General features: G+C 38.4%; 1 protein-coding gene across 5 annotated transcripts in view; it reads left to right on the plus strand.

Moving 5' to 3' along the window:
* The window catches only part of AP4S1 (adaptor related protein complex 4 subunit sigma 1), a 59,694-nt gene that overhangs the window by 19,876 nt on the left and 12,622 nt on the right, over positions 1-27,196 (plus strand). For 4 of the 5 annotated variants that reach the window (XM_029239666.1, XM_029239669.1, XM_029239668.1 and 1 more), the window contains 3 exons: positions 20,982-21,190; positions 23,783-23,869; positions 25,555-25,623. In XM_029239666.1, coding sequence (XP_029095499.1) covers positions 21,053-21,190; positions 23,783-23,869; positions 25,555-25,623 — 294 coding nt within the window. In that variant the 5' untranslated portion in view covers positions 20,982-21,052. Of the gene's footprint in view, positions 1-15,849; positions 15,964-20,981; positions 21,191-23,782; positions 23,870-25,554; positions 25,624-27,196 lie in introns of those variants that run through there. The other variant, XM_029239670.1, reaches the window with a different exon arrangement.

A 27,196-nucleotide genomic window follows, 5' to 3' on the forward strand; every position in this document is an offset into this window, starting at 1 on the left:
AAGAATGTGCAAACTACACTGGGGAAGAGGATGAGGAGGGAAAAGGGGGACTCTGTTGAGTGCTTTGCATTTCCTTCACCTCTTTTTGTCCTGACAGAAAGTCTGTGAAGTAGCTGTCTTTATTCCCAGTTGACAGATGAGAAAACTGAATTATCTCAGAATTCCAGTAAATTTTGAAGCAAAGAAACAAACTGTTTTAGTGTATAAAAAAAGAGTGTATAACATATTACAAACTCTGAGGGAGGTGGTCCAAATTAGATGAAAATCTGCTAATGACCAGTATTATTTCCTCTCACTCAAGGATGGAGAAATTCAGAAATAGCTAAATAACTTCAAGGCCTACGGAATGAATCAACATGCTGTGGCAAATAGAATCTAGCACTTGCTAGTTCCATGTTTCCTGAGTTAGGCCATATTGATTAGATGCTCTCAGCACATCCTTTTTTTTTTTTTTTTTTAGAAATTTTATTTTATTTTTTATTTTTTTAGGCTTTGTAGGGTCTTCATTGCTGTGCTCAGGCTTTCTCTAGTTGCTGTGAGGGGTAGCTACTCTTTGTTGCAGGCTTCTCATTGCGGTGGCTTCTCTTGTTGTGGAGCACGGGCTCTAGGCGCGCAGGCTTCAGTAGTTGCAGCACAAGGGTTCAGTAGTTGTGGCTCTCGGGCTCTAGAGCACAAGCTCAGTAGTTGTGGCACACAGGCTTAGTTGCTTCGCGGCATGTGGGATCTTCCTAGACCAGGGATCGAACCCGTGTCCCCTGAATTGGCAGGTGGATTCTTAACCAACTGCATCACTAGGGAAGTCCAGCACATCCATTTTGAAAAAGAGTACATGTTTTACAGAAGTATGGCATTTAGAAATGCCACAGTAAATGAAACAATAGCTTCATTATTAAAGTAAACATTTTTCGGTTGGCTAATTTTGTAAAATTATATAATGCAGCTCAACATTTTTTTTTATAAATTTATTTTTATTTATTTTTGGCTGTGTTGGGTCTTTGTTGCTGCATGCGAGCTTTCTCTAGTTGTGGCGAGCAGGGGCTACTCTTAATTGTAGTGTGTGGGCTTCTCATTGCGGTGGCTTCTCTTGTTGAGGAACATGGACTCTAGAGCACAGGCTCAGTAGTTGTGGCACACGGGCTTAGTTGCTCCACAGCACGTGAGATCTTCCTGGACCAGGGCTTGGACCCATGTCCCCTGCATTGGCAGGTGGATTCTTAACCACTGCGCCGCCAGGGTAGCCCAGCTCAACATTTTTTAAACAAACTTTTTTGTGTGTAACACAAAAAGTAAGACATCTCTTAAAACTTGGGAAAGAAAGCAAAGTAAGGATAGAGAATAAAAATTGCCCCTAATCCTACCATCCAGATTTAAGCAAAATACATTTTGGTATAATTCCTTCCTTTTATGCTTATTATAGTAGCTCTGAACTTTATATAATATACATGTACATGTACTATTTTAGTAACTTTACGAAGTTGTGCAAATATTACCATGCTAATAAATCCAGTGTTTGCAGATTTTCATCATCCTAAAAAGAAACCCATCCCCGTTTTCCCCCAGACCTTTCTCTCCTGGCCCTAGGTAACTACTAATATGCTTTCTGTCTCGATAGATTAGCCTTTTCTGGGCATTTCGTATTAATAGAATTGTGCAATAGTATTTTGCATCTGGCTTCTTTCACTTAACAATGTTTTAAAGGTTCATCCATTTTGTAGCATGTGACAGTGTTTTCTTCTCATTTGCTGTTGAATAGTTTTCCCTTGTCGGTAGATACACCCCATTTATTTTAATCCATTCATTAGCTGGTGGACATTTGGTTTGTTTCTACTTTTTGTCTATTAAGAGTAATGCTTTTACGAACATTCATGTACAAATTATTTTTGTGGACATATGTTTTCATTTCTCTTGGGTATATATTTAGAAGTAGAATCTCTGGATAATTGGTAAGTTCATCTTTATCTTTTTAAGAAACTGCCAAATTGTTTTCCAAAGTGGCTGTATCATTTATGCATGATACAAAATTAATATACAGAAATCCGTTGCATTTCTATAAACTAACAATGAACTATCAGAAGGAGACATTAAGGAAACGATCCCATTTATCATCACATCAAAATTCCCTGGCAGTCCAGTGGTTAGGACTCCGTGTTTTCACTGCTGAGGGTGCGGGTTCGATCCCTGGTTGGGGAACTAAGATCCTACAAGCCATGTGGCACGGCCAAAAAAAAAAAAAGAAGACCCAGTTCTTATCACATCAAAAAGAATAAAATACCTAGGAATAAACCTACCTAAGAGGTAAAAGACCTGTACTTGGAAAACTATCAGACACTGATGAATGAAATTGAAGATGACACAAATAGATATAAAGATATACTGTATTCTTAGATTGGAAGAAGCAATATTGTTAAAATGACCATGCTACCCAAGGCAATCTACAGATTCAGTGCTATCCCTATAAAAATACCAGTGGGCTCGCCACAACTAGAGAAAGCCCATGCACAGCAACGAAGACCCAACGCAGCCAAAAAAAAAGAAAGAAATTAAAATAATAATAATTTTTTTTAATACCAATGGTATTTTTCACAGAACTAGAACAAATAATTTAAAAATTTGTATGGAAATACCAAAGACCCTGAATTGCCAAAACAATCTTGTGAAAGAAGAACAGAGCGGGAGGAATCACACTTCCTGACTTCAGACTATATTATAAAACTACAGTAATCAGAACAGTATGGTACTAGCACAAAAACAGACATAGAGATCAATGGACCAAAATATACATCCCAGAAATAAATCCATGCATTTATGGTCAATTAATCTATGACAAACCAGGCAAGAATGTACAATGGAGAAAAGACAGTCTCCTCAATAAGTGGTGCTGGGAAAACTGGACAACTACATGTAAAAGAATGAATTAGAACAGGGGTCCCCAACCCCTGGGCCATGGACCCGAACCAGTCCACGGCCTGTTAGGAACCAGGCCGCACAGCAGGAGGTGAGTGGCAGGAGAGCAAATGAAGCTTCATCTGCCACTCCCCATCTCTCGCATGACTGCCTGAACCACCATGTCTCTGCCCCCTGCCCCATCTGTGGAAAAATTGACTTCCATGAAACCAGTCCCTGGTGCCAAAAAGGTTGGGGACTGCTGAATTAGAACATTGTCTAACACCATATACAAAAATAAACCCCAAATGGATTAAAGACCTAAATCTGAGACCAGAAACCATAAAACTCTTGGAGGAAAACATAAGCAGAATGCTCTTTGACATAAATTGTAGCAATATTGTTTGGAATCTGTTTTCTAAAACAAAGAAAATAGAAGCAAAAATTAACAAATGAGACCTAATTAGACTTAAAAATTTTGCACAGCAAAAGAAACGAAAAGACTACCCACAGAATGGGAGAAAATATTTGCAAATGATATGACTGATAAGAGGTTAATATCCAAAATATATAAACAGCTCATACAACTCAATAAAAAAAAATACACAACCCAATTAAAAAATGCACTGAAGATCTGAAAAGACATTTTTTCCATGGAAGACATACAGATGGCCAACAGGAACAAGAAAAAGATGCTCAACGTTGCTAATTGTCAGAGACATGCAACTCAAAACCACAATGAGGGCTTCCCTGGTGGCGCAGTGGTTGCGAGTCCGCCTGCCGATGCAGGGGACACGGGTTCATGCCCCGGTCTGGGAAAATCCCACATGCTGCGGAGCAGCCAGGCCTGTGAGCCATGGCCGCTGAGCCCGCACGTCCGGAGCCTGTGCTCCACACGGGAGAGGCCACAACAGTGAGAGGCCCGCGTACCAAGGGAAAAAAAAAAAAAAAAAACCACAATGAGATATCACTTCACACTTGTCAGAATGGCTATCATCAAAAAAAGCACGAATAACAAATGTTGGCAAGGATGTGGAGAAAAGGGAATTCTCATACACTGTTGGTGAGAATGTAAACTGGTGCAGTCCCTGTGGAAAACAGTATGGAGGGTTCTCAAAAAATGAAATATAAAACTACCATATGACTCAGCAATTCCACTCCTAGGTGTATATCTGAAAGAAATAAAAACACTAATTAGAAAAGATACATGCACCCCAATGTTCATAGCAGCATTATTTATGATTGCCAAGATATGGAAACAACCTAAGTGTCTATCAACACATGAATGGATAAAGAAGATGTGGTATATGTATATGCAATGGAATATTACTGAACTATTAAAAAAAATGAAACTCTGCCATTTGCGGCAACGTGGATGGACCTAGAGGTTATTATGCTAAGTGAAATAAGTCAGGCAGAGAAAGACAAATACTCTGTTATCACTTATATGTGGAATTGAAAAAATACAACAAACTAGTAAGTATAACAAAAAAGAAACAGACTTACAGATACAGTTACCAGTGGGGAGAGGGAAGTGGGGCAGGGCAATATAAGGGTAGGGGATTCAGAAGTACAAACTAGTATGTATAAAATAAGGTACAAGGCTATATTGTACAACACAGGAAATATAGCCAATGTTTTATGACTATAAATGGAGTATAACCTTTAAAAATTGTGAATCACTATACTGTACACCTGTAACATATAATATTGTATATCAACTATACTTCAACTAAAAAAAAAAGTGACTGTAACATTTACATTTCCACCAGTACCATATAAGGGTTCCTGGCCAGTATGTGTTATTTTCTGCATTTTTTGTTATAGCTATTCAAGTGGGTGTGAAGTGGTATCTTGTTATAGTTTTAATTTGCATTTTCCTAAGGTTTAATGATGTTGAACATCTTTTCATGTGCTTATTAGCCATTCATATATCCTGTTTGTTCAAATGTATTTTCAGATCCATTGTTCTTTTTTCTATTGAAGTATAGTTGATTTACAGTGTTTCAGGTGTACAGCGATGTTTCTGGTGTGTGTTTGTGTGTATTCTTTTTTTTAAATTTATTTATTTTTGGCTCCGTTGGGTCTTAGTTGTGGCATGTGGGATCTTTCGTTGTGGTGCACGGACTTCTGTCTAGTTGTGGCTTGTGGGCTCAGTAGTTGCAGCTCATGGGCTTAGTTGCCCCGAGGCATCTGGGATCTTAGTTCCCTGACCAGGGATGGAACAGGGATCGAATCTGCATTGCAAGACGGATTCTTAACCACTGGACCACCAGGGAAGTCCCTATATATATTCTTTTTCAGATTCTTTTCCATTATAGGTTATTACAAGATATTGAATATAATTCCCTGTGTTATACAGTAGGTCCTCTTTGTTTATTTTTTAATTGTGATGCATGTCTTCCTATTAAAAGTCTTTTATATATTCTAGATACAAGTCCTTTATCAGATATATGATTTGCAAATAATTTCTCCCAGTCTGTGCCTTTTCATTTTCTTAATGGTATCTTTTAAAGTATAAGTTTTTCAATCTGATAAAATCCAGTTCGTCAAATTTTTTTTTTCTGTTATGGATTATGCATTTGGTCTTAAATCTGTTTCTTCTAAAAGTTTTATAGTTTTACCTCTTACAGTTAGGTCTATGATCTATTTTGAGTTAATTTTTGTATATGGTGTGACATAAGGGTCTAAATGCATTGTTGTAATTTCTTGAGGTGAAGTGAAATATTCTTGTCAGCTACTGGTAAATCCTTGGCAAAAGAATGATTCTCTGCTTCTTGGAAATGTCACTGTATTCCAATATATGTACAACTTTGAGAGAGACTACCTGGGGCCATGAGGGATGGGGCTGCCACCCAAGCCAGCCAAATCAACTGGATGAACCTGAGGATCTGTGGGTGACATGTCAAGCCAGATTGCCCTCTTATCCAGCACAGTAGGGATTAAGATTCATGAACAAATGAAAGAAATTACCTGTAATGCCTGTGTTTCTGTTTACTCTCTTACTTTACTATCTTGTACCTAGTGAGCACTCAGTTGGTGTTACTTGATATGATTTCATAAGCAGAAAGGCAGACTTCATGACCTTGTACGTGTGTACTTTAATGAGTCTTTAACACTTTGATGCACTGAGTATGGTCCCTGCCCCAGACATACTGAATCAGATTCTGTATTTTAATATGTTCCCCAAATGATTTATGTGCTCATTAAGTTTGATGAGCACTGGTCTAGAGTAGAGCAAATGACAGCCTGCAGATGAAATCCAGTTGCTGATTATTTTTATAAGTAAAGTTTTATTGGAACACAGTTATACCCATTTCTTTACATATTATTTACATCATGTGTGGCTACTTTCATCCTGCAGTGGCAGACTGATTGAGTAGTTGTGAAAGGGGCCACATGGCCCTCAAAGCCTAAAATATTACCTGGCCCTTTTCAGAAAAAGCTTGCCAACCCATGGGCTAAGGAAAAGGAGGGAAGGTTCCCAAATGATGGTATGTGGTAGAAAGATGAATGGGACATCAAGATGTTATCTAGGTCAGAACAGAGCCTGACAGACTGGCAGACTAAGCCATTTATACAACATACACATTTTTGCACATACACACACCTTACCTATTAAAATTAGCGTGTCTCAGGACTTCCCTGGCGGTCCAGTGGTTAAGACTCCGAGCTCCCAATGCTGAGGGGCACGGGTTCGATCTGGTTAGGGAACTTAGATCCCGCATGCTGCACGGCGCAGCATAAGTAAATAAATAAATAAGTAGATAAATAAATAAAATTAGCATGTCTCTTAGCTAAAAGAAAATAGGAAAGACAAGTATAATCAGTGAGAATGTTAATAAAAGTGAACCTCATACCTAAACATCTATATTATACTGATAAAAATTAAGATATTTAAGCAATAGAACCAAATATAACTAAATATACACACCAGCAAACAAGCCCTCTTCACTTTGATAGAAATACTTGTAGGTCTCTTTTTTATTTTAGTCAACTTTTTATTTGGAATTATTTTATGTTATTTTATTGATTTATTTTTGGCCACACCACGAGGCTTGCAGGATCTCGGTTTCCCGACCAGGGATTGAACCCAGGCCATGGCATTGAAAGCCTGGAATCCTAACCCCTAGGCCACCAGGGAACTCCCCATATTTGGAATAATTTTAGATTTATAAAAACGTTGCAAAGACAGTACAGAGAATTTCTGTATACCCTCACCTATCTCCCCTAATGTTATCTTCTCGCATTACCATGGTACATTTGTCAAATCTAAAAAAACAACTTGGGTAGCATTATTATTAACCAAACTTAGACTATTCACCAGTTTTTCATTAATATCCTTTTCTGTTCTGTGAGCCCCTGCAGGATACCACACTGCATGTAGTCATTATTATCTCCTTAAATCTTCTCTGACCTGTGATAGGTTCTCATGCTTTTCCTTGTTTTTCACGTTTCAGGGAGTACAGCTCAGATTTTTTTTTTTTTTTTGCGGTACGCGGGCCTCTCACTGTTGTGGCCTCTCCCGTTGCGGAGCACAGGCTCCGGACGCGCAGGCTCAGCGGCCATGGCTCACGGGCCTAGCGGCTCCGCGGCATGTGGGATCTTCCCAGACGGGGGCACGAACCCGTGTCCTCTGCATCGGCAGGCGGACTCTCAACCACTGCGCCACCAGGGAAGCCTCAGATATTTTTTAGAATATCCTTTAATGTGGGTTTGTGTAATGTATTTTCTCATGATTAGAATGGGATTATGGGTTTGGGGAAGAATACCACAGAGGTGAAGTACTCTTCTCATCATGTCGTATGGTGGCAGGGGTGGAACATGACATCGTGATGATTTAGCCTTCATCACTTGACTAAGGTGGTGTGTGCCAGGTTTTCTACTGTAAAGTTACTATTTTCCATTCCCATCTTCTGTTCTTTGGAAGTGAGCCACTAGGTTCAGCTAACCCTCAGATGGAAGGGGAGAATTAATCTCTACCTCCTGGAGGAGAGAGTATCAGCATATATGTTTGATACTCTTCTGTCCCATTTATTTATTCCATCATGTATTTAAATCAGTATGTACTCATGTGTACTTATTTTATACTTTGGGTTATAATCCAGAACTATGTTATTTGTTGTTCACATCTTTCTAGCTTTGGCTGTTAGGAGCTCTTCCAGATTGTCTCGTCTCTCAGTCTCTTTTTAAAAGCTTTATTGTGATATAATTCACATACCATAAAAACCACCCATTTAAAGTATATAATTCAATGGCTTTTATATATTCACATATTTGTGCAGCCATCACCACAACCCCACATTTCTTAGACCTCACCCTCCAAACCCCCTCTCCTGGCCCTTTACCTACTTTCTGTGTCTACAGATTTGCCTATTCTGAGCATTTCATATACATGGAAGCATATAACATGTCATCCTTGTGACTAGCTTCTTTCACTTTAGTAGTTTTTTCAAGGTTCATCTGTTTGGTCTCTTTTTCTTTTTGTCCTTTTGTTGTTTGTTTTATTTCTTGTTTTTGCATGATTTCTGTCTGGTCTTTTTAATCTTTATCTATACAGATGTTCCTTCTACATAATCAATATGGGTATAAATTTGGTGTTCTGATTTTGTGATTTAACATTATATTATCTACATTTTCCCATTCTCATAGTCTGCATATTTATTTTAATGGTTAAAAGACATCAAGTTGGTGTTCATTTAACTTGGCTCTCAGTTTGTAGTATCTGGGCTTGTTTTATTTTTCACTACTGTAAATGATGTTGCTGTAAATGTTTTCATGCATATGGATTTTTAATTATACCTTAGGATAGATTCCCAAGACTGAACTGCTTGAGTTGAAAAGTAGAATCACTTTCATGATTGTTTTTGTTACATTCTACCAGGTTTCATTATAGAAAATTTATAACAAATTAAGGAATTGCTAATAACATATACATATCTGTTTCCTTATATAGCCTTATCAGCATATTTTTCTAATTTTTAGGTACGTTTTTTTAAAATCGAATTTTATTTATTTCTTTATACAGCAGGTTCTTATTAGTCATCAATTTTATACACATCAGTGTATACATGTCAATCCCAATCTCCCAGTTCATCACACCACCCCACTTGCCACCACTTTCCCCCCTTGGTGTGCATACGTTTGTTCTCTACATCGGTGTCTCAATTTCTGTCCTGCAAACCAGTTCATCTGTACCATTTTTCTGGGTTCCACATATATGCGTTAATATACGATATTTGTTTTTCTCTTTCTGACTTACTTCACTCTGTATGACAATCTCTAGATCCATCCACGTCTCTACAAATGACCCAATTTCGTTACTTTTTATGGCTGAGTAATATTCCATTGTATATATGTACCACATCTTCTTTATCCATTCATCTGTCGATGGGCATTTAGGTTGCTTCCATGACCTGGCTATTGTAAATAGTGCTGCAATGTACATTGGGGTGCATGTGTCTTTTTGAATTATGGTTTTCTCTGGATATATACCCAGTAGTGGGATTGCTGGGTCGTATGGTAATTCTATTTTTAGTTTTTTAAGGAACCTCCATACTGGTCTCCATAGTGGCTGTATCAATTTACATTCCCACCAACAGCACAAGAGGGTTCCCTTTTCTCCACACCCTCTCCAGCACTTGTTGCTTGTAGATTTTCTGATGATGCCCATTCTAACTGGTGTGAGGTGATACCTCATTGTAGTTTTGATTTGCATTTCTCTAATAATTAGTGACGTCGAGCAGCTTTTCATGTGCTTCTTGGCCATCTGTATGTCTTCTTTGGAGAAATGCCTACTTAGGTCTTCTGCCCATTTTTAGATTGGGTTGTTTGTTTCTTTAATATTGAGCTGCATGAGCTGTTTATATATTTTGGAGATTAATCCTTTGTCTCTTGATTTGTTTGCAAATATTTTTTCCCATTTTGAGGGTTGTCTTTTCATCTTGTTTATGGTTTCCTTTGCTGTGCAAAAGCTTTTCAGTTTCATTAGGTCCCATTTGTTTAGTTTTGTTTTTATTTCCATTAAGCTAGGAGGTGGATCAAAAAAGATCTTGCTGTGATTTATGTCAAAGAGTGTTCTTCCTATGCTTTCCTCTAAGAGTTTTATAGTGTCCAGTCTTACATTTAGGTCTCTAATCCATTTTGAGTTTATTTTTGTGTATGGTGTTAGGGAGTGTTCTAATTTCATTCTTTTACATGTAGCTGTCCAGTTTCCCCAGCACCACTTATTGAAGAGACTGTCTTTTTTCCATTGTATATCCTTGCCTCCTTTGTCATAGATTAGTTGACCATAGATGCGTGGGTTTATCTCTGGGCTTTCTATCTTGTTCCACTGATCTGTGTTTCTGTTTTTGTGCCACTACCATATTGTCTTGATTACTGTAGTTTTGTAGTATAGTCTGAAGTCAGTGAGGCTGATTCCTCCAGCTCCGTTTTTTTCCCTCAAGACTGCTTTGTCTATTCGGGGTCTTTTGTGTCTCCATACAAATTTTAAGATTTTTTGTTCTAGTTCTGTAAAAAGTGCCATTGGTAATTTGATAGGGATTGCATTGAATCTGTAGATTGCCTTGGGTAGTATAGTCATTTTCACAGTATTGATTCTTTCAATCCAAGAACATGGTATATCTCTCCATCTGTTGGTATCATCTTTAATTTCTTTCATCAGTGTCTTATAGTTTTCTGCATACAGGTCTTTTGTCTGCCTACATAGGTTTATTCCTAGGTATTTTATTCTTTTTGTTGGAATGGGAAATGGGAGTGTTTCCTTAATTTCTCTTTCAGATTTTTCATGCTTAGTGTATAGGAATGCAAGAGATTTCTGTGCATTAATTTTGTATCCTGAAACTTTACCAAACTCATTGATTAGCTCTAGTAGTTTTCTGGTGGCATCTTTAGGATTCTCTATGTATAGTATCATGTCATCTGCACCAGTGACAGTTTTACTACTTCTTTTCCAATTTGTCTTCCTTTTATTTCTTTTTCTTCTCTGATTGTCGTGGCTAGGACTTCCAAAACTATGTTGAATAATAGTGGTGAGAGTAGGCATCCTTGTCTTGTTCCTGATCTTAGAGGAAATGCTTTCAGTTTTTCACCATTGAGAATGTTGGCTGTGGGTTTGTCGTATATGGCCTTTATTTTGTTGAGGTAGGTTCCCTTTATGCCCACTTTCTGGAGAGTTTTTATCATAAATCAATGTTGAATTTTGTCAAAAGCTTTTTCTGCATCTATTGAGATGATCATATGTTTTTTTTCCTTCAGTTTGTTAACATGGTGTATCACATTGATTGATTTGCGTATATTGAAGAATCCTTGCATCCCTGGGGTAAATCCTACTTGATCATGGTGTATGATCCTTTTAATGTGTTGTTGGATTCTGTTTGCTAGTATTTTGTTGAGGATTTTTGCATCTATATCCATCAGTGATATTGGTCTGTAATTTTCTTTTTTAGTAGTATCTTTGTCTGCTTTTGGTATCAGGGTGATGGTGGCCGCGTAGAATGAGTTTGGGAGTGTTCCTTCCTCTGCAAGTTTTTGGAAGAGATTGAGAAGGATGGGTGTTAGCTCTTCTCTAAATGTTTGATAGAAATCACCTGTGAAGCCATCTGGTCCTGGACTTTTGTTTGTTGGAAGATTTTTAATCACAGTTTCAATTTCATTACTTGTGATTGGTCTGTTCATATTTTCTATTAATTCCTGGTTCAGTCTTGGGAGGTTATACCTTTCTAAGAATTTGTCCGTTTCTTCCAGGTTGTCCATTTTAATGGCATAGGGTTGCTTGTAGTAGCCTCTTAGGATGCTTTGTATTTCTGCGGTGTCTGTTGTAACTTCTCCTTTTTCATTTCTAATTTTATTGATTTGAGTCCTTTCCCTCTTTTTCTTGATGGGTCTGGCTAATGGTTTATCAATTTTGTTTATCTTCTCAGAGAACCAGCTTTTAGTTTTATTGATCTTTGCTATTGTTTTCTTTGTTTCTATTTCATTTATTTCTGCTCAGATCTTTATGATTTCTTTCCTTCTGCCAGCTTTGGGGTTTGTTTGTTCTTCTTTTCCTAGCTCCTTTAGGTGTAAGTTTAGATTGTTTATTTGAGATTTTTCTTGTTTCTTGAGGTAGGCTTGTATAGCTATAAACTTCCCTCTTAGAACTGCTTTTGCTGCATCCCATAGGTTTTGGATTGTCGTGTTTTCATTGTCATTTGTCTGTAGGTATTTTTTGATTTCCTCTTTGATTTCTTCAGTGATCTCTTGGTTATTTAATACCATATTTTTTAGCCTCCTGTGTTTGTGTTTTTTACGTTTTTTCCCCTGTAATTGATTTCTAATCTCATAGCGTTGTGGTCAGGAAAGATGCTTGATATGATTTCAATTTTCTTAAATTTACTGAGGCTTGATTTGTGACCGAAGATGTGATCTACCCTGGAGAATGTTCCGTGCGCACTTGAGAAGAAAGTGTAATCTGCTGTTTTTGGATGGAATGTCCTATAAATATCAATAAATCTATCTGGTCTATTATATCATTTAAAGCTTGTGTTTCCTTGTTAATTTTCTGTTTGGATGATCTGTTCATTGGTGTAAGTGAGGTGTTAAAAGTCCCCCACTATTATTGTGTCACTGTCGATTTCCTCCTTTATAGCTGTTAGCAGTTGCCTTATGTATTGAGGTGCTCCTATGTTGGGTGCATATATATTTATAATTGTTATGTCTTCTTCTTGGATTGATCCCTTGATCATTATGTAGTGTCCTTCCTTGTCTCTTGTAACATTCTTCATTTTAAAGTCTATTTTATCTGATGTGAGTATTGCTACTCCAATGTTGTTTTGATTTCCATTTGCATGGAATATCTTTTTCCATCCCCTCACTTTCAGTCTGTATGTGTCCCTAGGTCTGTTGTGGGTCTCTTGTAGACAGCATATAGATGGGTCTTGTTTTTGTATCCATTCAGCAATCCTTTGTCTTTTGGTTGGAGCATTTAATCCATTCATGTTTAAGGTAATTATCGAGATGTATGTTCCTATTACCATTTTCTTAATCGTTTTGGGTTTGTTTTTGCAGGTCCTTTTTTTCTCTTGTGTTTCCCACTTAGAGAAGTTCCTTTAGCATTTGTTGTAGAGGTGGTTTGGTGGTGCTGAATTCTCTTAGCTTTTGCTTGTCTCTAAAGCTTTTGATTTCTCCATCAAATCTGAATGAGATCCTTGCCAGGTAGAGTACTCTTGGTTGTAGGTTCTTCCCTTTCATCACTTTAAGTATATCATGCCACTCCCTTCTGGCTTGTAGAGTTTCTGCTGAGAAATCAGCTGTTAACCTTATGGGAGTTCCCTTGTATGTTATTTGTCATTTTTCCCTTGTTGCTTTCAATAATTTTTCTTTGTCTTTAATTTTTGCCAGTTTGATTACTCGGCGTGTTTCTTCTTGGGTTTATCCTGTATGGGACTCTCTGTGCTTGCTGGACTTGGGTAGCTATTTCCTTTCCCATGTTAGGGAAGTTTTCAACTATAATCTCTTCAAATATTTTCTCGGGTCCTTTCTCTCTCTCTTCTCTTTCTGGGACCCCTATAATGCGAATGTTCTTTTGTTTAACGTTGCCCCAGAGGCCTCTTAGGCTGTCTTCATTTCTTTTCATTCTTTTTTCTTTATTCTGTTCTGCAGCAGTGAATTCCACCATTCTGTCTTCCAGGTCACCTATCCATTCTTCTGCCTCAGTTATTCTGCTATTGATTCCTTCTAGTGTATTTTTCATTTCAATTATTGTATTGTTCATCTCTGTTTGTTTGTTCTTTAAGTCTTTTAGGTCTTTGTTAAACATTTCTTGCACCTTCTTGATCTTTGCCTCCATTCATGATCCAAGGTCCTGGATCATCTTCACTATCATTATTGTGAATTCCTTTTCTGGAAGGTTGCCTATCTGCACTTCATTTAGTTGTTTTTCTGGGATTTTATCTTGTTCCTTCATCTGGTATATAGCCTTCTGCCTTTTTATCTTGTCTATCTTTCTGTGAATGTGGTTTTTGTTCCACAGGCTGCAGGATTGTAGTTCTTCTTGCTTCTGCTCTGTAATTTTTTAAATAAATTTTTAAATTTTATTTATTTTTGGCTGCATTGTGTCTTCGTTGCTGTGCACGGGCTTTCTCTAGTTGTGGCGAGCGGGGGCTTCTCTTCATTGCAGTGCACAGGCTTCTCATTGCAGTGGCTTCTCTCTTTGCGGAACACCGGCTCTACGCACGCGGGCTTCAGTAGCTGTTGGACGCGGGCTCACTAGTTGTGACTCACAGGTTCTAGGACGCAGGCTCAGTAGTTGTGGCACATGTCTTAGTTGCTCTGCGGCATGTGGGAATTTCCCGGACCAGGGATCAAACCTGTGTTCCCTGCATTGGCGGGTGGATTCTTACCCACTGGGCCACCACGTTAAGTCCCTCTAATTTAATACACATAAAGGGAGGAAATGAAAGAAGTCAGTGTGCTAAACATTTTACAAAAACTGTATTATTTCTTCATTTAATCTTTGCCACCACTTTGTAAGTTAGATATTATATAATATTATATAGTGCAAGGGCTGGGTGCCAAAGCCCCTTGGAGTTATAGCCAAAGGGCAGATACCAAAGATCAAGTTGTGGAAGATCAAGATCAAGAGTGTAGAACTCCAAACCATTTCATTAAGCACCAAGACCCGAGCCGGAATGGGAGCCAAGGTACTGGACCAATGGGACAAAGACCCAGGAAAGCCTGAGCTAGATTGTTTCAGCAGGATGTCCTTTCGATGAATTCAAAAATACATCCCTTTAGTGTCCTTTTGTAGAATCCAACCGGGGTCTTGTGAGTGGACCAGGTTCATTTAATGGTACTGGAAGAGAATAGACACTACACTGCCTCTTGACATTTTGGAGTTCATTGATCACATTTATGTTTAAAAAATAGAGTTGCTACACATGCATGAATATTTACATGTAAATGTATAGAAAAGGTCTAGAAGGATATGCACTAAACATATTGAAAAACATTGGTTCAGTCTTTGGTAAGATGAACAGGATTTGCAGCAGAAGTTGGGATACCAGGGTATTTTATATGATTTTTTTGCTTGAATACTTTTGCTATTTTTATTTAAGGAAAATTTATTGCTAAACAGAAAAAGCTTTCATTCATTCAACAATTTTATTTATTTATTTTTTAATATATTTTGGCTGTGCTGCACGGCATACAGGATCTTAATTCCCTGCCCAGGGATCAAACCTGTGCCCCCTGCAGTGGAAGTTCAGAGTCTTAACCACTGGACCATCAGCAAAGTCCCTCAACAAACATTTATTGGATGTTCACTATATACTAGGCACAATGCAAATATCTGAAGTAAGATATAGACCCTACCCACAAGTTCATTGTCTGGTATAGTCTTTTTCAAATTTTGGGTCACAGTCCTTTAGCAGATTCTGAAATTAAAAATCATTGGGTCATATTGGATTATAACTCAAAGTGTAAAATAAAATATCCATGGGTCAGTACTGATGTAAATAAATGGTTGAATAAATAAATAAATAGGTAGAATAGATCTCCTGTGCAGTAGAATTTCAAATAATTTTATGTAGATACTCCCACCTCAAGGAGATCAAACTAAAATCTCTACCCCTTAAACATGGGCTGTACGTAATGAATTCCTTCCAACGAGTACAATATGGAAAGGGCAGGGGATGGGGTTAGGGAATAACTTTACAGTAAAGAAACCTGACAGAAACTACCTCAGCCAGGTGACCAAGGTAACATCAATAGTGATAGGTCATGTTGGTAGTATGTGCCCTTGATAGGATGTGATGAAAATGGCACTTGACCTCTGTTGTTTTCCTCCCCAAAACCCATATAGCCAGTCTAATCATGAGAAAAACATCAGACAACTCTCAATAGAAGGACATTTTATAAAATACCTGATCAGTGTTCTTTAAAACTGTCAAGGTCATCAAAAACAAGGAAAGTGTAAGAAACTGTCAAAGCCAAGTGCATTCCAAGGAGATGTGAAGATTAAATATAATATGGGATCCTATAACTGGAAAAGGACATTCAGTAAAATGTAAGGAAATCTGAATAAAGTATAGACTTCAGGTAATAATAATGTATCAATTCATTAATTGTAACATATGTACCATAATAACTAAGATGTTGATAATAGGGGAAACTGGGTGTGGAGTATATGAGAACACTCTATACTGTCCTTGCAATTTTTTCTGTAAATCTAAAACTATTCTAAAAAATAAAATCTATGGAATTAAAAAAAATGTATCAGTGGGCCACAACTAGCATTTTTCCTCAATATTTTGTTGTGACGATTTTCAAATATACTACAAAGTTGAAAAGAATTTCACAGTGAATTCCCATATACTCACCACCTAAATTCTACCATTAATCTTTTACTATATAGTCATCCGTCCCTCAGTATCCATGGGGGATTGGTTCTAGAGTTCCCACACATACCCAAATCGGTGCACGTTCAAGTTCCTTATGTAAAATGGCTTAGTGTTTGCATATAACCTACGCATATCCTTCCATATACTTTAAAATAACTTAAGCTAGAAATAACTCTAAATTACTTATAATATCTAATACAATGTAAATGCTATGTAAATAGTCGCCAGTGCACGGCATATTCAAGTTTTGCTTTTAGGAACATATTGGAATTTTTTTTCCCAAATATGTTCAGTCCATGGTTGGTTGAATCTGTGGATATGGAACCCACAGATCTAGAGGGCCAACTGTACTTACTTTATCATATATCTAACCATCTATCCATCTGTCTACCCATCCATTAATTTATCTTAGTTTTTTTGGTGCATTTCAAGGTAAATTATAAGGAGTTCCCTGGTGGCCTAGTGGTTAGGTTTCCGGGCTTTCTCTGCCTTGGCCCGGGTTTGATCCCTGGTTGGGGAACTGAGATCCTGCAAGCCAGGCAGCACAGCCCGCCCCCCCCAAAAAAAAAGTAAATTGTAGACATCAGTACATTTCCCCCCAATACTTCAGCATGTATATCATCAACCAGAGTATTAGTTTCTTTTTATATAAAATTTACATTTGGTGAGTTTTGAAAAATCCATACATCTGTGTAATCCAAACCCCTCACAACTGCATTTTTTATAAAATGAAAGGTCATAGAAGATACTGGAGTACAATACACAAAGTATGGGCGAGTATCGTTTTATGAACTTCCATTCAGATATGTATGTACCTGTATACTGGGTCACAATGTAAAATATATCACAGCGTAAAATATATCACAGTAAAACAGTGAAAATCACTGGTCTGATTGGGGAGCTCAGAATGTAATCAAATAGTGATTATTTAGGGTGACAGTTTTGTAAGATACAGTGATGGGTTCAAAGAAAAGATAGCCAACTTTTTGTGGTTAGAAAGAGGGATTGGGATAGGCAGGAAAGGCTTGTCTGAGGAAGAGGTGATATACTATCGTAATGACATTGGCCAACACTTACATAGCACTCACTTCATGCCAACTGCCAAACACTGTTCTAAGAATGTTACATATACTAACTACTCCTCACAATCTAGAAGGTCAGTACTAATATTATTCCCATTGTACCTCAGACTGAGTACAGGAAGATTAAGTAATTTTCCCAGTATCACAAGGCTAATAAGTAGTAGAGCCAAACAGTCAAGCTCTACCTAGTTCATGCTTTTGACTATTATACCTTACGAGTAGTATACAGTTTTTGGTGGAAATTGGCTTTGTAACTTGGGGGATTTTATTTCAGTCATTTTCATGGGGCAAAAACAAAGTTTTTGTCTGATATTCCCTGAGTGTGTGTGTGTGTGTGTGTGTGTGTGTGTATGTGTATGTGTGTGTGTGTGAGTTTTACAATATTATGGTTCTGGGGTACATAGAAAGCATTTAGAGCTAGAAAGGATGTTAGCCATCATCAAATAACATTTTCATTTCCAGAAACTTCCTACTCTACTGTTTTCGTGCAGTGAATTGTTTGGTATTTTCCATTCATTGTGCAGCAGCATTAGAAAAGATAATGTTGAGTTGATCATTCCCAAAGATACCTGAAGTTGATGCTTCTTAAGCTTAAATGGACTTAATGACACTAATACACTGAGTGAGACAGAGGCAATGTGATAAAGACAGCATTATGAGTCAAGAGACCAGAATTCAGGACTTCACTCTGCATCTCAGATTACCAGCTTTCCCATCTACAAAATGGAGTGCACATCAGAGATGACAGATACAAGGTGCATATGTTGCCACACCCTGCTTCCTAACCCACAACTGACATTACTAATTATTCATGACATCGTCTTGCTCTGAACCTGAAAACAGCTTCAGAATCCTTCCCAACACAGTGCTCAATGCAGTTAGTACAGTTAATCAAAGTTGGCCAAGTTGAAATCTATTTGTCATCTTTGGGTATGACAACCTATAAAGATTCTTCCAGTTCTAACTCCCAGAAATACACCATCAGAAGTATGAAAACTGTGCCCAATTCAATACTTACTTTAGTCTTTCCAGTCTGTCTTTTCTCTAAGCATTAAGTTTACATCACGTAGGGGACTGGGACGCTGATCTGTTTATATTCTACTGTGAATCTACCCACCTCCCTAGTCTTGGCCTTTAGGCATCCTAGCGCCCTTTGTGTAATGTCTTCTCCAGTAAAGTTTCTTTTTTATTCTTCCTTGATTTTTCACACACATTCACACAAGTTCTTGGGTGTGGAATCTCCTAACTTCTTGGCAATCAAGACATCTTTCCCAGCCCGTGTGTTGTTGAATGCAAAGAGTATATTAACAGAGGAAGTTCATATCTGCTCCCCGACCACTCCCAGCACTTGTCTAAGCATATTCCTTCTTATTGCCCTACCTCAGTTTCATAATTATTTGATCTCCCTCCTCCCTGGTAATTAGTAACCAGGATAGGTGCTTATGTCATTCATCTTCAGTTCTCAAACATGTACCTGTCTCTGAGTCTCCACATTGTATATTTTGGTGTTGTATATTTTATAATAGAAATACTTTACAGTTTTGCTTGTCCGCTTTATTACCACTGTGTAATCCTACAGTTGTAAATCGTGTAATTGTTTATGAGCGTGCAAAAAAAAATACTGTATTCAAGTCTTTAGATGCCTTCAGCTACCATTTTCAAGACTTGTGTCCTAATGAGTATCAGTTCAGCACGTCCTTGTTTGTCATCCTTGCTCTTGAAGTCAGTGGGAAGGAATGCTGTGCTTGTAAGGTGGAAACCAATTTGATCCCTTGGTGTGGCATCTCAGTGGGATCATTTTACATCTCATTTTACCACTTAATGCAACCAGGGCATTTAAAGGCAATGGTTTGGCCATGAGTACCTTTGAGACAATATTTTCTTTTACCTGGCAGTTGGAGTCCAGGGTATAGGATTGTCATTTCTAACTTTCATAGATGGTTTTAAAATAAGTTTGCTGAAAGGGAATAAAGGAAAGGATGGTAATCTTAATTTATTAGTCATCTGCCATAATTTTTACTGGCAGTAATTTGTAAGGAGGATAAAAGCAGGACTTAACACCAAATGACTAAATAACACAGAGTATGTTGCAATGCCACCTACAGTAGTGAGTTTATCTTCCTGGAAAAGGGAGTGAATGACCACAGGCCTCCCCCTGTGGCACAGCTGTCAAATCCCCGGCTGAGCTGGTCTAGATGACATCCTGTTCTGCACACCGAATGAACACAGCAGCCCCAGGCTTTGCCAGACTGGATCTGCCTCTAACCAGCTCTTAATGTTTGGAATTGTTATGAGATAACCGCCTGTCTGATAGGGTTTAGGAAATAAAAGATGAGCTAGGAAGGCAAAAAATAATATAAAAATATTATCTCATCATCTGTTGCAACTATTCTGTAAAATTATTCCAAGTTTTAAAATTTCGCTTAAGAACTATTGTTAACCTTGGTCTTTTGCACTGATTTTCAAAGATATTACAAAATGTGAATATGATATTGTAAGATTGGCCTGAGACAGCTCTGATGCTCATGAGGAAAGAATTGGCCATTGGTCAATATTGTGCGCTTTTGCATTGATTATTTCAAAAACTATATTAAGTATAAGAATAACAAACATGGGATTCAATACAGCTGAGTTTGAAATAAACCCACAAGCATGAATGAGGAGTAGGGGTGTCATGGATCTGTGCATGCGCTTAGCCTCTGACCTGCATCTCACCCCTGACATACAGTAATCCAGGTATGCTGGGTGCCTTAACATCTGTAAAATGCAGTTTTCTTATCCTTAAAATGGGGATAACAGAAGTCCCTGCCTCAGAAAATTGTGAGAACTGAATAATGTATGTAAATTGCTCAGTACAGAACCTTATAGGACTTGTTACGGGGCCTTGTACGAGGACTTCGACAAATAGTTGATGTTACTACTGCTTTCAACACTAAGGAAAGAAGAGCTTCACTACACGTCCTGTCTCCATTGTCCATAGAATAAATTTCATATTCCTTAACATAACTTCTAAAGCCAATTTTATCTTATGCGAGCAGCTCAATTTCCTGTGACCATTCTTCTTGCCCCCTGACCTGCAACCAAAGTGAACTTCCCAAAGCTTTCATACCCCTATTTTCTGTGCCTCAGAGTCTCTCCCTCTGGGTCATTCTTCAAGATCTTGCTTAAATGCCCCTTGTCTGGGAAGCCATTCCCAACTTTCCCATGATGCTCCTTGTCCCTCCCTTTTGTGCACCACAGAAGTATACCTGTCCCAGTTATAACTCATCACCCTGTACTGCTGTTACTTGTTTACCTATCCAGTACCTTTGCTAGGTGTCATGATCTGAAGATCAGAAATCATTACTTCTTCATCCATATTCTCCTTCTGGTGCTTGACACATAGTTGGCGCCCAACAAGATTGATGAAACAATTGAATGAATATGAGTAGAACTACTGTAGATACTCAAAAATGTTTTGGAGGATAACTAAGGAAAATTTATCTTTAGTTATTTATTAAAGTCTCATTTAGTTCACAGGAGTGAAGACCAATGTTATCAGAAGACGTTTTACTTCTGGTTCATCTACAGAACACATTTAATATGATTCTTGAGAAATTTGATCTTGCCTTTCTGTTGTTCTTTTATTCTTCAGGTTCTGGGTACAGCTACCCCTCGCCATAACTTTTGAACTATATTTGGAAAAATACTGGCCAGAAAAAAAAAATGATAAAATTTTTCCTCATGGTGAATAAACAAGGGCAGACCCGACTTTCTAAGTACTATGAACATGTGGAGATTAATAAGCGTACGCTTCTGGAAACAGAAGTCATAAAGAGCTGTCTCTCTCGATCCAATGAACAAGTAAGTTTCTGATTCTCTTTGATCTCTGCATTCAACTCAGCAGTGGCAGATTTATTATTACTGAGTCGCAGGGGCCATCGTTTTCTTTGAACTACATTCTTTCAATAGCTATTAGGGAAAATTAACAAATGAAGTGAAATGAAGACTGCCGCATAGCTCTCTTTACATCCCCTTAAGGAAAATAAAAGCAAAGAAAATCAGGAAAAATCTTGGGTTCATATTTAGGTCAGCATATTTGTCTTATTGCACTATGGAAGTGGCAGCTCAAATTTAAGCCTGCTAATAGACATACCTTTTTTTTTTATTCATATGAATTCAGCCCTTGGAACTCTTAGGAGTGCCTGTAGCAGACGGCTTTCTTTAAGCCAAAAGATGAAGGTCAGATGACCAGTATAGAGGGGAACAGTCAAGACCCACTTTGTGCCGGAGGATAATAGCATGATTCTCATGTGGAGTGCAGTTTTTTTCTGCTTATCATTTTTATAAATTTACCACCAAGGTAATACTGGAAAAAGTAATTTAAAAACAAAACAAATTTGATTTGTACTTGTCTTATTATATAGATGGGAGAAATGGAAGTTAAAAAATTCATATGAAACAACAAATCTATCCATTCTGCCAAAATTGAGGTTAAATTAAATCGTTAAAATAATAGTAAACAGGAATTGTAAAAACTGAGTCTACTTTTACAAAGGACTTTAGTTGGAGAATTACTTAGTCTAGGCCCTAAACTTGGAATCCTTGGAAATCACTGAGCAAACTAATACAAATTCAGAAGGCTTATTTAAATCACCCATTAATTTTGCTAGTTCTCTTTTTCACTGCATATGTAGAAAGGCTGCTCTTGGGAACCACTGGTAAGTCATAAAATATTAAGCTACATCAGTGCTCACAAGTTACGCATTAGAACTGTGTTTCCCTTGGCTTCTAAATTGATTTTCCAGTCAGAACATCTCAGAGTCCTCTTTGAATTACTACTTTGGACTGCCATGGCACACACTGCTTTATGTAGTTGTCAAAAGAAAACAAAAACTATTAAAGGACTGTGTTAATAGCCACATACTTTAAGTAAAGGTAAACAAACTGCAGAAGTATTTCTGTTTGAATCTTTCTACATAGGCACTCTACAATTTCATAGTTTTCACTGATAGGTTACCCTCTGAAATATATGCTTTGAAATGAACATACCATTAGATATTTTTGAAGCATTCTAAATTATCTTAGATTTTAAAGGGAACCCACTGGGCTTTTAGCATAATCAGGTACCAAAGTAACACAATCTCAGCTTCATTTTTATTTTATCCACAAAGGTGCTTGGATACCTTTTTTTTGAATGTCAGAAACTCCTGAGAGTCTTTGAAAAATGTTCCTCAGTTCTTTCAAATAGATTTTGTTTCCTTGAAAGATCTGACTGAACAGAAATAATACTGGCTCTACAATGAACCAAAAGCTGCAGAATGGTCCTGGACTTAATACGTTTATCCTAATGTCTAATAAAAGCCTCAAACTCCTCCATTATATAGATCGTTGAATGGCTTTCCCGTGGAAGAAATGCCATAATCAAAACTTGCAGCTTCGGAAATTCCTTGGTGGTCTAGTGTTTAGGACTCTGTGCTTTCACTGCCAGGGATGTGGGTTCGATCCCTGGTTAGGGAGCTAAGATCCCACAAGCTGTGTAGCATGGCCAAAAAAAACCAAACCAAAACAAAACAAAACAACTTGCAGCTTCATTCCCAGGTACATCTGAACACCATAGAGCAACATATCCCAGTGCAAAAAGTCATACCGTTCTTGCTCAGTCACATTTGGTCAAGCGCACCCAAAAATCCAAAGGAAGGGCAACACTGTACCTTCAGCCTGCTGTCCAATTCCTGTCCACCCAGTGCCTTCCTCTTCCCCTTTGTACAATGGCTTTAGGAGAGAGATGAATGGGAAGGGAGTTGTTTCCTCCACTAGTCAGTAATGGTAAGCTAGTTATTAATTCCTATAAAGCAATATTTACAATGGGAGATTTTTGTCTAGTGTCTGCCACACAAAAGCCATCTTTAAATAATTTATAAAAAGAGCCTACATTGATTCTTCTCAAAAAGAAGTCAAGATTTTTTCTTTTTTGCATGTGTGTATGCTCTGTATATTTGGCTCTTGAATGACTATCAGATAGTACAAACGGAATCTCTAATTGCTTCCAAAAGAGCCCAGGGGAGATGGAAAGAAGAAAATCTTCTGTATCAGGTTGGCTTATTTTCACTTTTGGAGGCAGTCTAAAATGCTGATTATTTAGTAGCCTTTTCTTTGCTGGCTGAGTTCCACACAGAGCCAAGCAAAGGAATAAGAAGAAGTACAGGTGGGAACCCATGTGAACACTCAGACATTTTTCCAAGACCACTTCTCCACCTCCCACTAGAGATGCTTCCAAGCATTCCCCTGAGTACTGTGAGGAGGCGGCCAGCAAAGACTGTGTCACATCTTAATGTTGAATATTTCTAGGAATGTGTTGACAGATACTCAAATCAGAACCTAGAAATTATGCATGCCATTTTGAAGAAATCCCTGTCAGCCTCAGGAATTAATGTCTAATTGTGTTTTGTCTAGTGCTCTTTCATTGAATATAAGGATTTTAAGCTGATATATCGGCAGTATGCAGCTCTCTTCATTGTGGTCGGAGTTAATGACACTGAGGTAAGATAATAGAAGAGCTTATGGAAAATACAAGAAAATTAGGAATAACGGTCTGATTTTTTTTTAAAATAAATTTATTTATTTAATTTTGGCTGCATTGGATCTTCACTGACACGTGCTGGCTTTTCTCTAGTTGCAGTGAGCGGGGGCTACTCTTTGTTGTGGTGCATGGGCTTCTCATTGCAGTGGCTTCTCTTGTTGCGGAGCATGGGCTCTAGGCGCGCGGGCTTCAGTAGTTGTGGCACGTGGGCTCAGTAGTTGTGGCTCGCAGGCCCTAGAGCGCAGTCTTAGTAGTTGTGGCTCACGGACCTAGTTGCTCCGTGGCATGTGGGATCTTCCCAGACCAGAGCTCAAACCCGTGTCCCCTGCATCAGCAGGCGGATTCTCGACCACTACGCCACCAGGGAAGCCCAACAGTCTGATTTTGATTCCTCCTTAAATTGACATTTTCTTCCCTACTTACCTCCATAACAATTATCTTGACTCTTGAAGGATATTGGTTTTTATCAAGGCTGGGGAAACTGTGTGGAAGAGATAAACCTAGGATATTTTTTGGATTAGATGAGCAATTTGTGGAGAAGCACAAAACCACAGAATGCCTTCCTCGACCCTAAGTAATACCAGTTTCCTGCCCTCATTCTGTGTGGCACAGTGGGGTAGCTTAGCCAAGGGTAGAGGCCAAACAACTGTGGCATTAAACATAGGCTGACATTTCAGAAGGCAGAGCAAACTGTAAATATGATTGTGTTGTAATTACATCTCATCAGATATAGTTCACCTTTTCAGAAATGGTCAGTCCCACATCAATAGCACCTTTGGCCATGGAATCCCTGAAAGGGTATTTAAGATCTAAAATACTTTGAAATCTCAGTTGATTGTTTTTTTATCCATGAACCAAACTTTGAGATGGTTTCCCCATCTTCACAGATGGAAAAGTGATGACATGAAGACCCTGGGGGAAAGCAAAACAAAAAAAGAACCTGGCTTCAGCCAGTTGGTGATGAAGTCAGGGAGTAAACCTCAAAACTCTATAATCACCAGACACAATCTGGTTTCAATTCAGCTAGATTCATCATGGACTTTTCAAAAAATCTTAGAGGTTAAGGTTTTCTACATTTCCCCTATTGATAAGCTTCTTTTAAAGAAATAAGTCCTAGAATTATTCTGAATATTTGTCAATAGGAAGCTGCTTTGCTCACATTATCTGTTTACCAAATGCTCTAAAACCTGGTTGACGACTGGGCAGCTCCATGTCTGATTTCCCCAATAGGTCATATTAAAACTAACTGCACCCGGGAATTCCCTGGTGGCACAGTGGTTAAGAATCCACTTGCCAATGTAGGGGACACGGGTTCGAGCTCTGGTCCGGGAAGATCCCACATGCCACGGAGCAACTAAGCCCGAGTGCCACAACTACTGAGCCTGCACTTTAGAGCCCGTGAGCCACAACTACTGAGCCCGCATGCCACAACTACTGAAGCCCATGCACCTAGAGCCTGTGCTCCAGAACAAGAGAAGCCACCGCAATAAGAAGCCTGCGCACCACAATGAAGAGTAGCCCCCGTTCGCCGCAACTACAGAAAGCCCGCACACAGCAACAAAGACCCAATGCAGCCAAAAAATAAATGTTTTTTTAATAAATAAATAAAAATAAAACTAACTGTACCCTTCCTTTTTTATTTCAGAATGAGATGGCAATTTATGAATTCATCCATAACTTCGTGGAAGTTTTAGATGACTACTTCAGCCGAGTGGTAAGTCTAATGACTAAAAAATGGTTTTCGTCCTTAGCTCAATTTCCCAGAAATGGGTCTATGTCAAAAATATGTGTTAATGGGCCTCCCCGGTGGCGCAGTGTTTAAGAATCCACCTGCCAATGCAGGGGACACGGGTTCGAGCCCTGGGCCAGGAAGATCCCACATGCCACGGAGCAAAGCCCGTGCACCACAACTACTGAGCCCACGTGCCACAGCTACTGAAGCCCGCACGCCTAGAGCCTGTGCTCCACAGCAAGAGAAGCCACCGCAATTAGGAGCCCCCGCTCACCACAACTGGAGAAAATCCACGCGCAGCAACAAAGACCCAACACAGCCAAAAATAAATAAATAAATAAATTTATATATTAAAAAAAAATGTGTTAATATAGAGCTTTAATGTGTAAAACTTAAAAATCAAATGACGTCAAATTTTCATTACCTTTCCTTCTAGCTCATCCAACGTGTTAGAAACCTACGTGTGTCTTAGATCTTTATAAAGAACCAGTTCTATAAGACCAAGAACCTCTTGTGTCTTTCTCTCAATTAAGATATTTTGCTATTGAACTTCCTCTCTCTTTTCTTCTTTCTTCTGCTTCCCCTCCTAGGACACCAGGACCCTTTTAGTTTAAGAATCATTTCCATCCAAACCCTTGCTTTGAGGATCAAAACCAAGTCCCCTTAAGGAATACATGAGTTCCTTTCCAGCAGTCCTTTAACAGTTGTACTGAAATGTAATTTAATAACATACAGTTCACCCATTTAAAGTGTATAGTTTTTAGTATGTACCCAGAGTTGTGTAACCATCACCACAATCAAGTTTAAAATATTTCATCACCCCAGAAAGAAACACCATACCATTTAGCATTTCTCTCCCAATTATCCCCTCCACCTGCTCCAAGCACTAGGCAATCTTCAGTCTACTTTCTGTCTCTATAGGTTTGTCTGTTATAGACATTTTATATAAACAGAATTATATAAAGTACAATAAAATATGGTCTTTTGTGACTGGCTTTTTAAATTTAGCATATTTTCTAGGTTATGCTGATCACGTTGTAACATATATCAGTACTTCTTTTTTTATATAAATTTATTTATTTATTTATGGCTGCATTTGGTCTTTGTTGCCATGCACGGGCTTTCTCTAGTTGTGGTGAGCGGGGGCTACTCTTTGTTGTGGTGCGCAGACTTCTCATTGCGGTGGTTTCTCTTGTTGTGGAGCCACAACTCTTCGTTGTGGAGCACGGGCTCTAGGTGCACGGGTTTCAGTCCGGCAGGCGGACTCTCAACCACTGCGCCACCAGGGAAGCCCTGGCAGACTTCTTTACAGGGCAATCGACTAGCTTGTTTTCATTGCCTTAGTGCAGTTTGTTCTTAGAGTGTGGTTCCTGGACCAGCAGCATAATTATTACCTGGGAACTTGTTAGAAGTATAAACTCTTGGCCTACCCCAGACTACTGAATCAGAAACTCTGGGTTGAGGCACAGCAAACTGTGTTTTAACAAGCCTTCCAAGTGATTCTGATGCATGCTTAAGTTTGAGAACCACTGCCTTAATGCATGAGGCTTGCTGT

Source organism: Monodon monoceros, unplaced genomic scaffold (genome assembly GCF_005190385.1).
Source record: "Monodon monoceros isolate NGI ecotype Baffin Bay Population unplaced genomic scaffold, NGI_Narwhal_1 Super_Scaffold_21, whole genome shotgun sequence".
NCBI lineage: Eukaryota > Metazoa > Chordata > Mammalia > Artiodactyla > Monodontidae > Monodon > Monodon monoceros.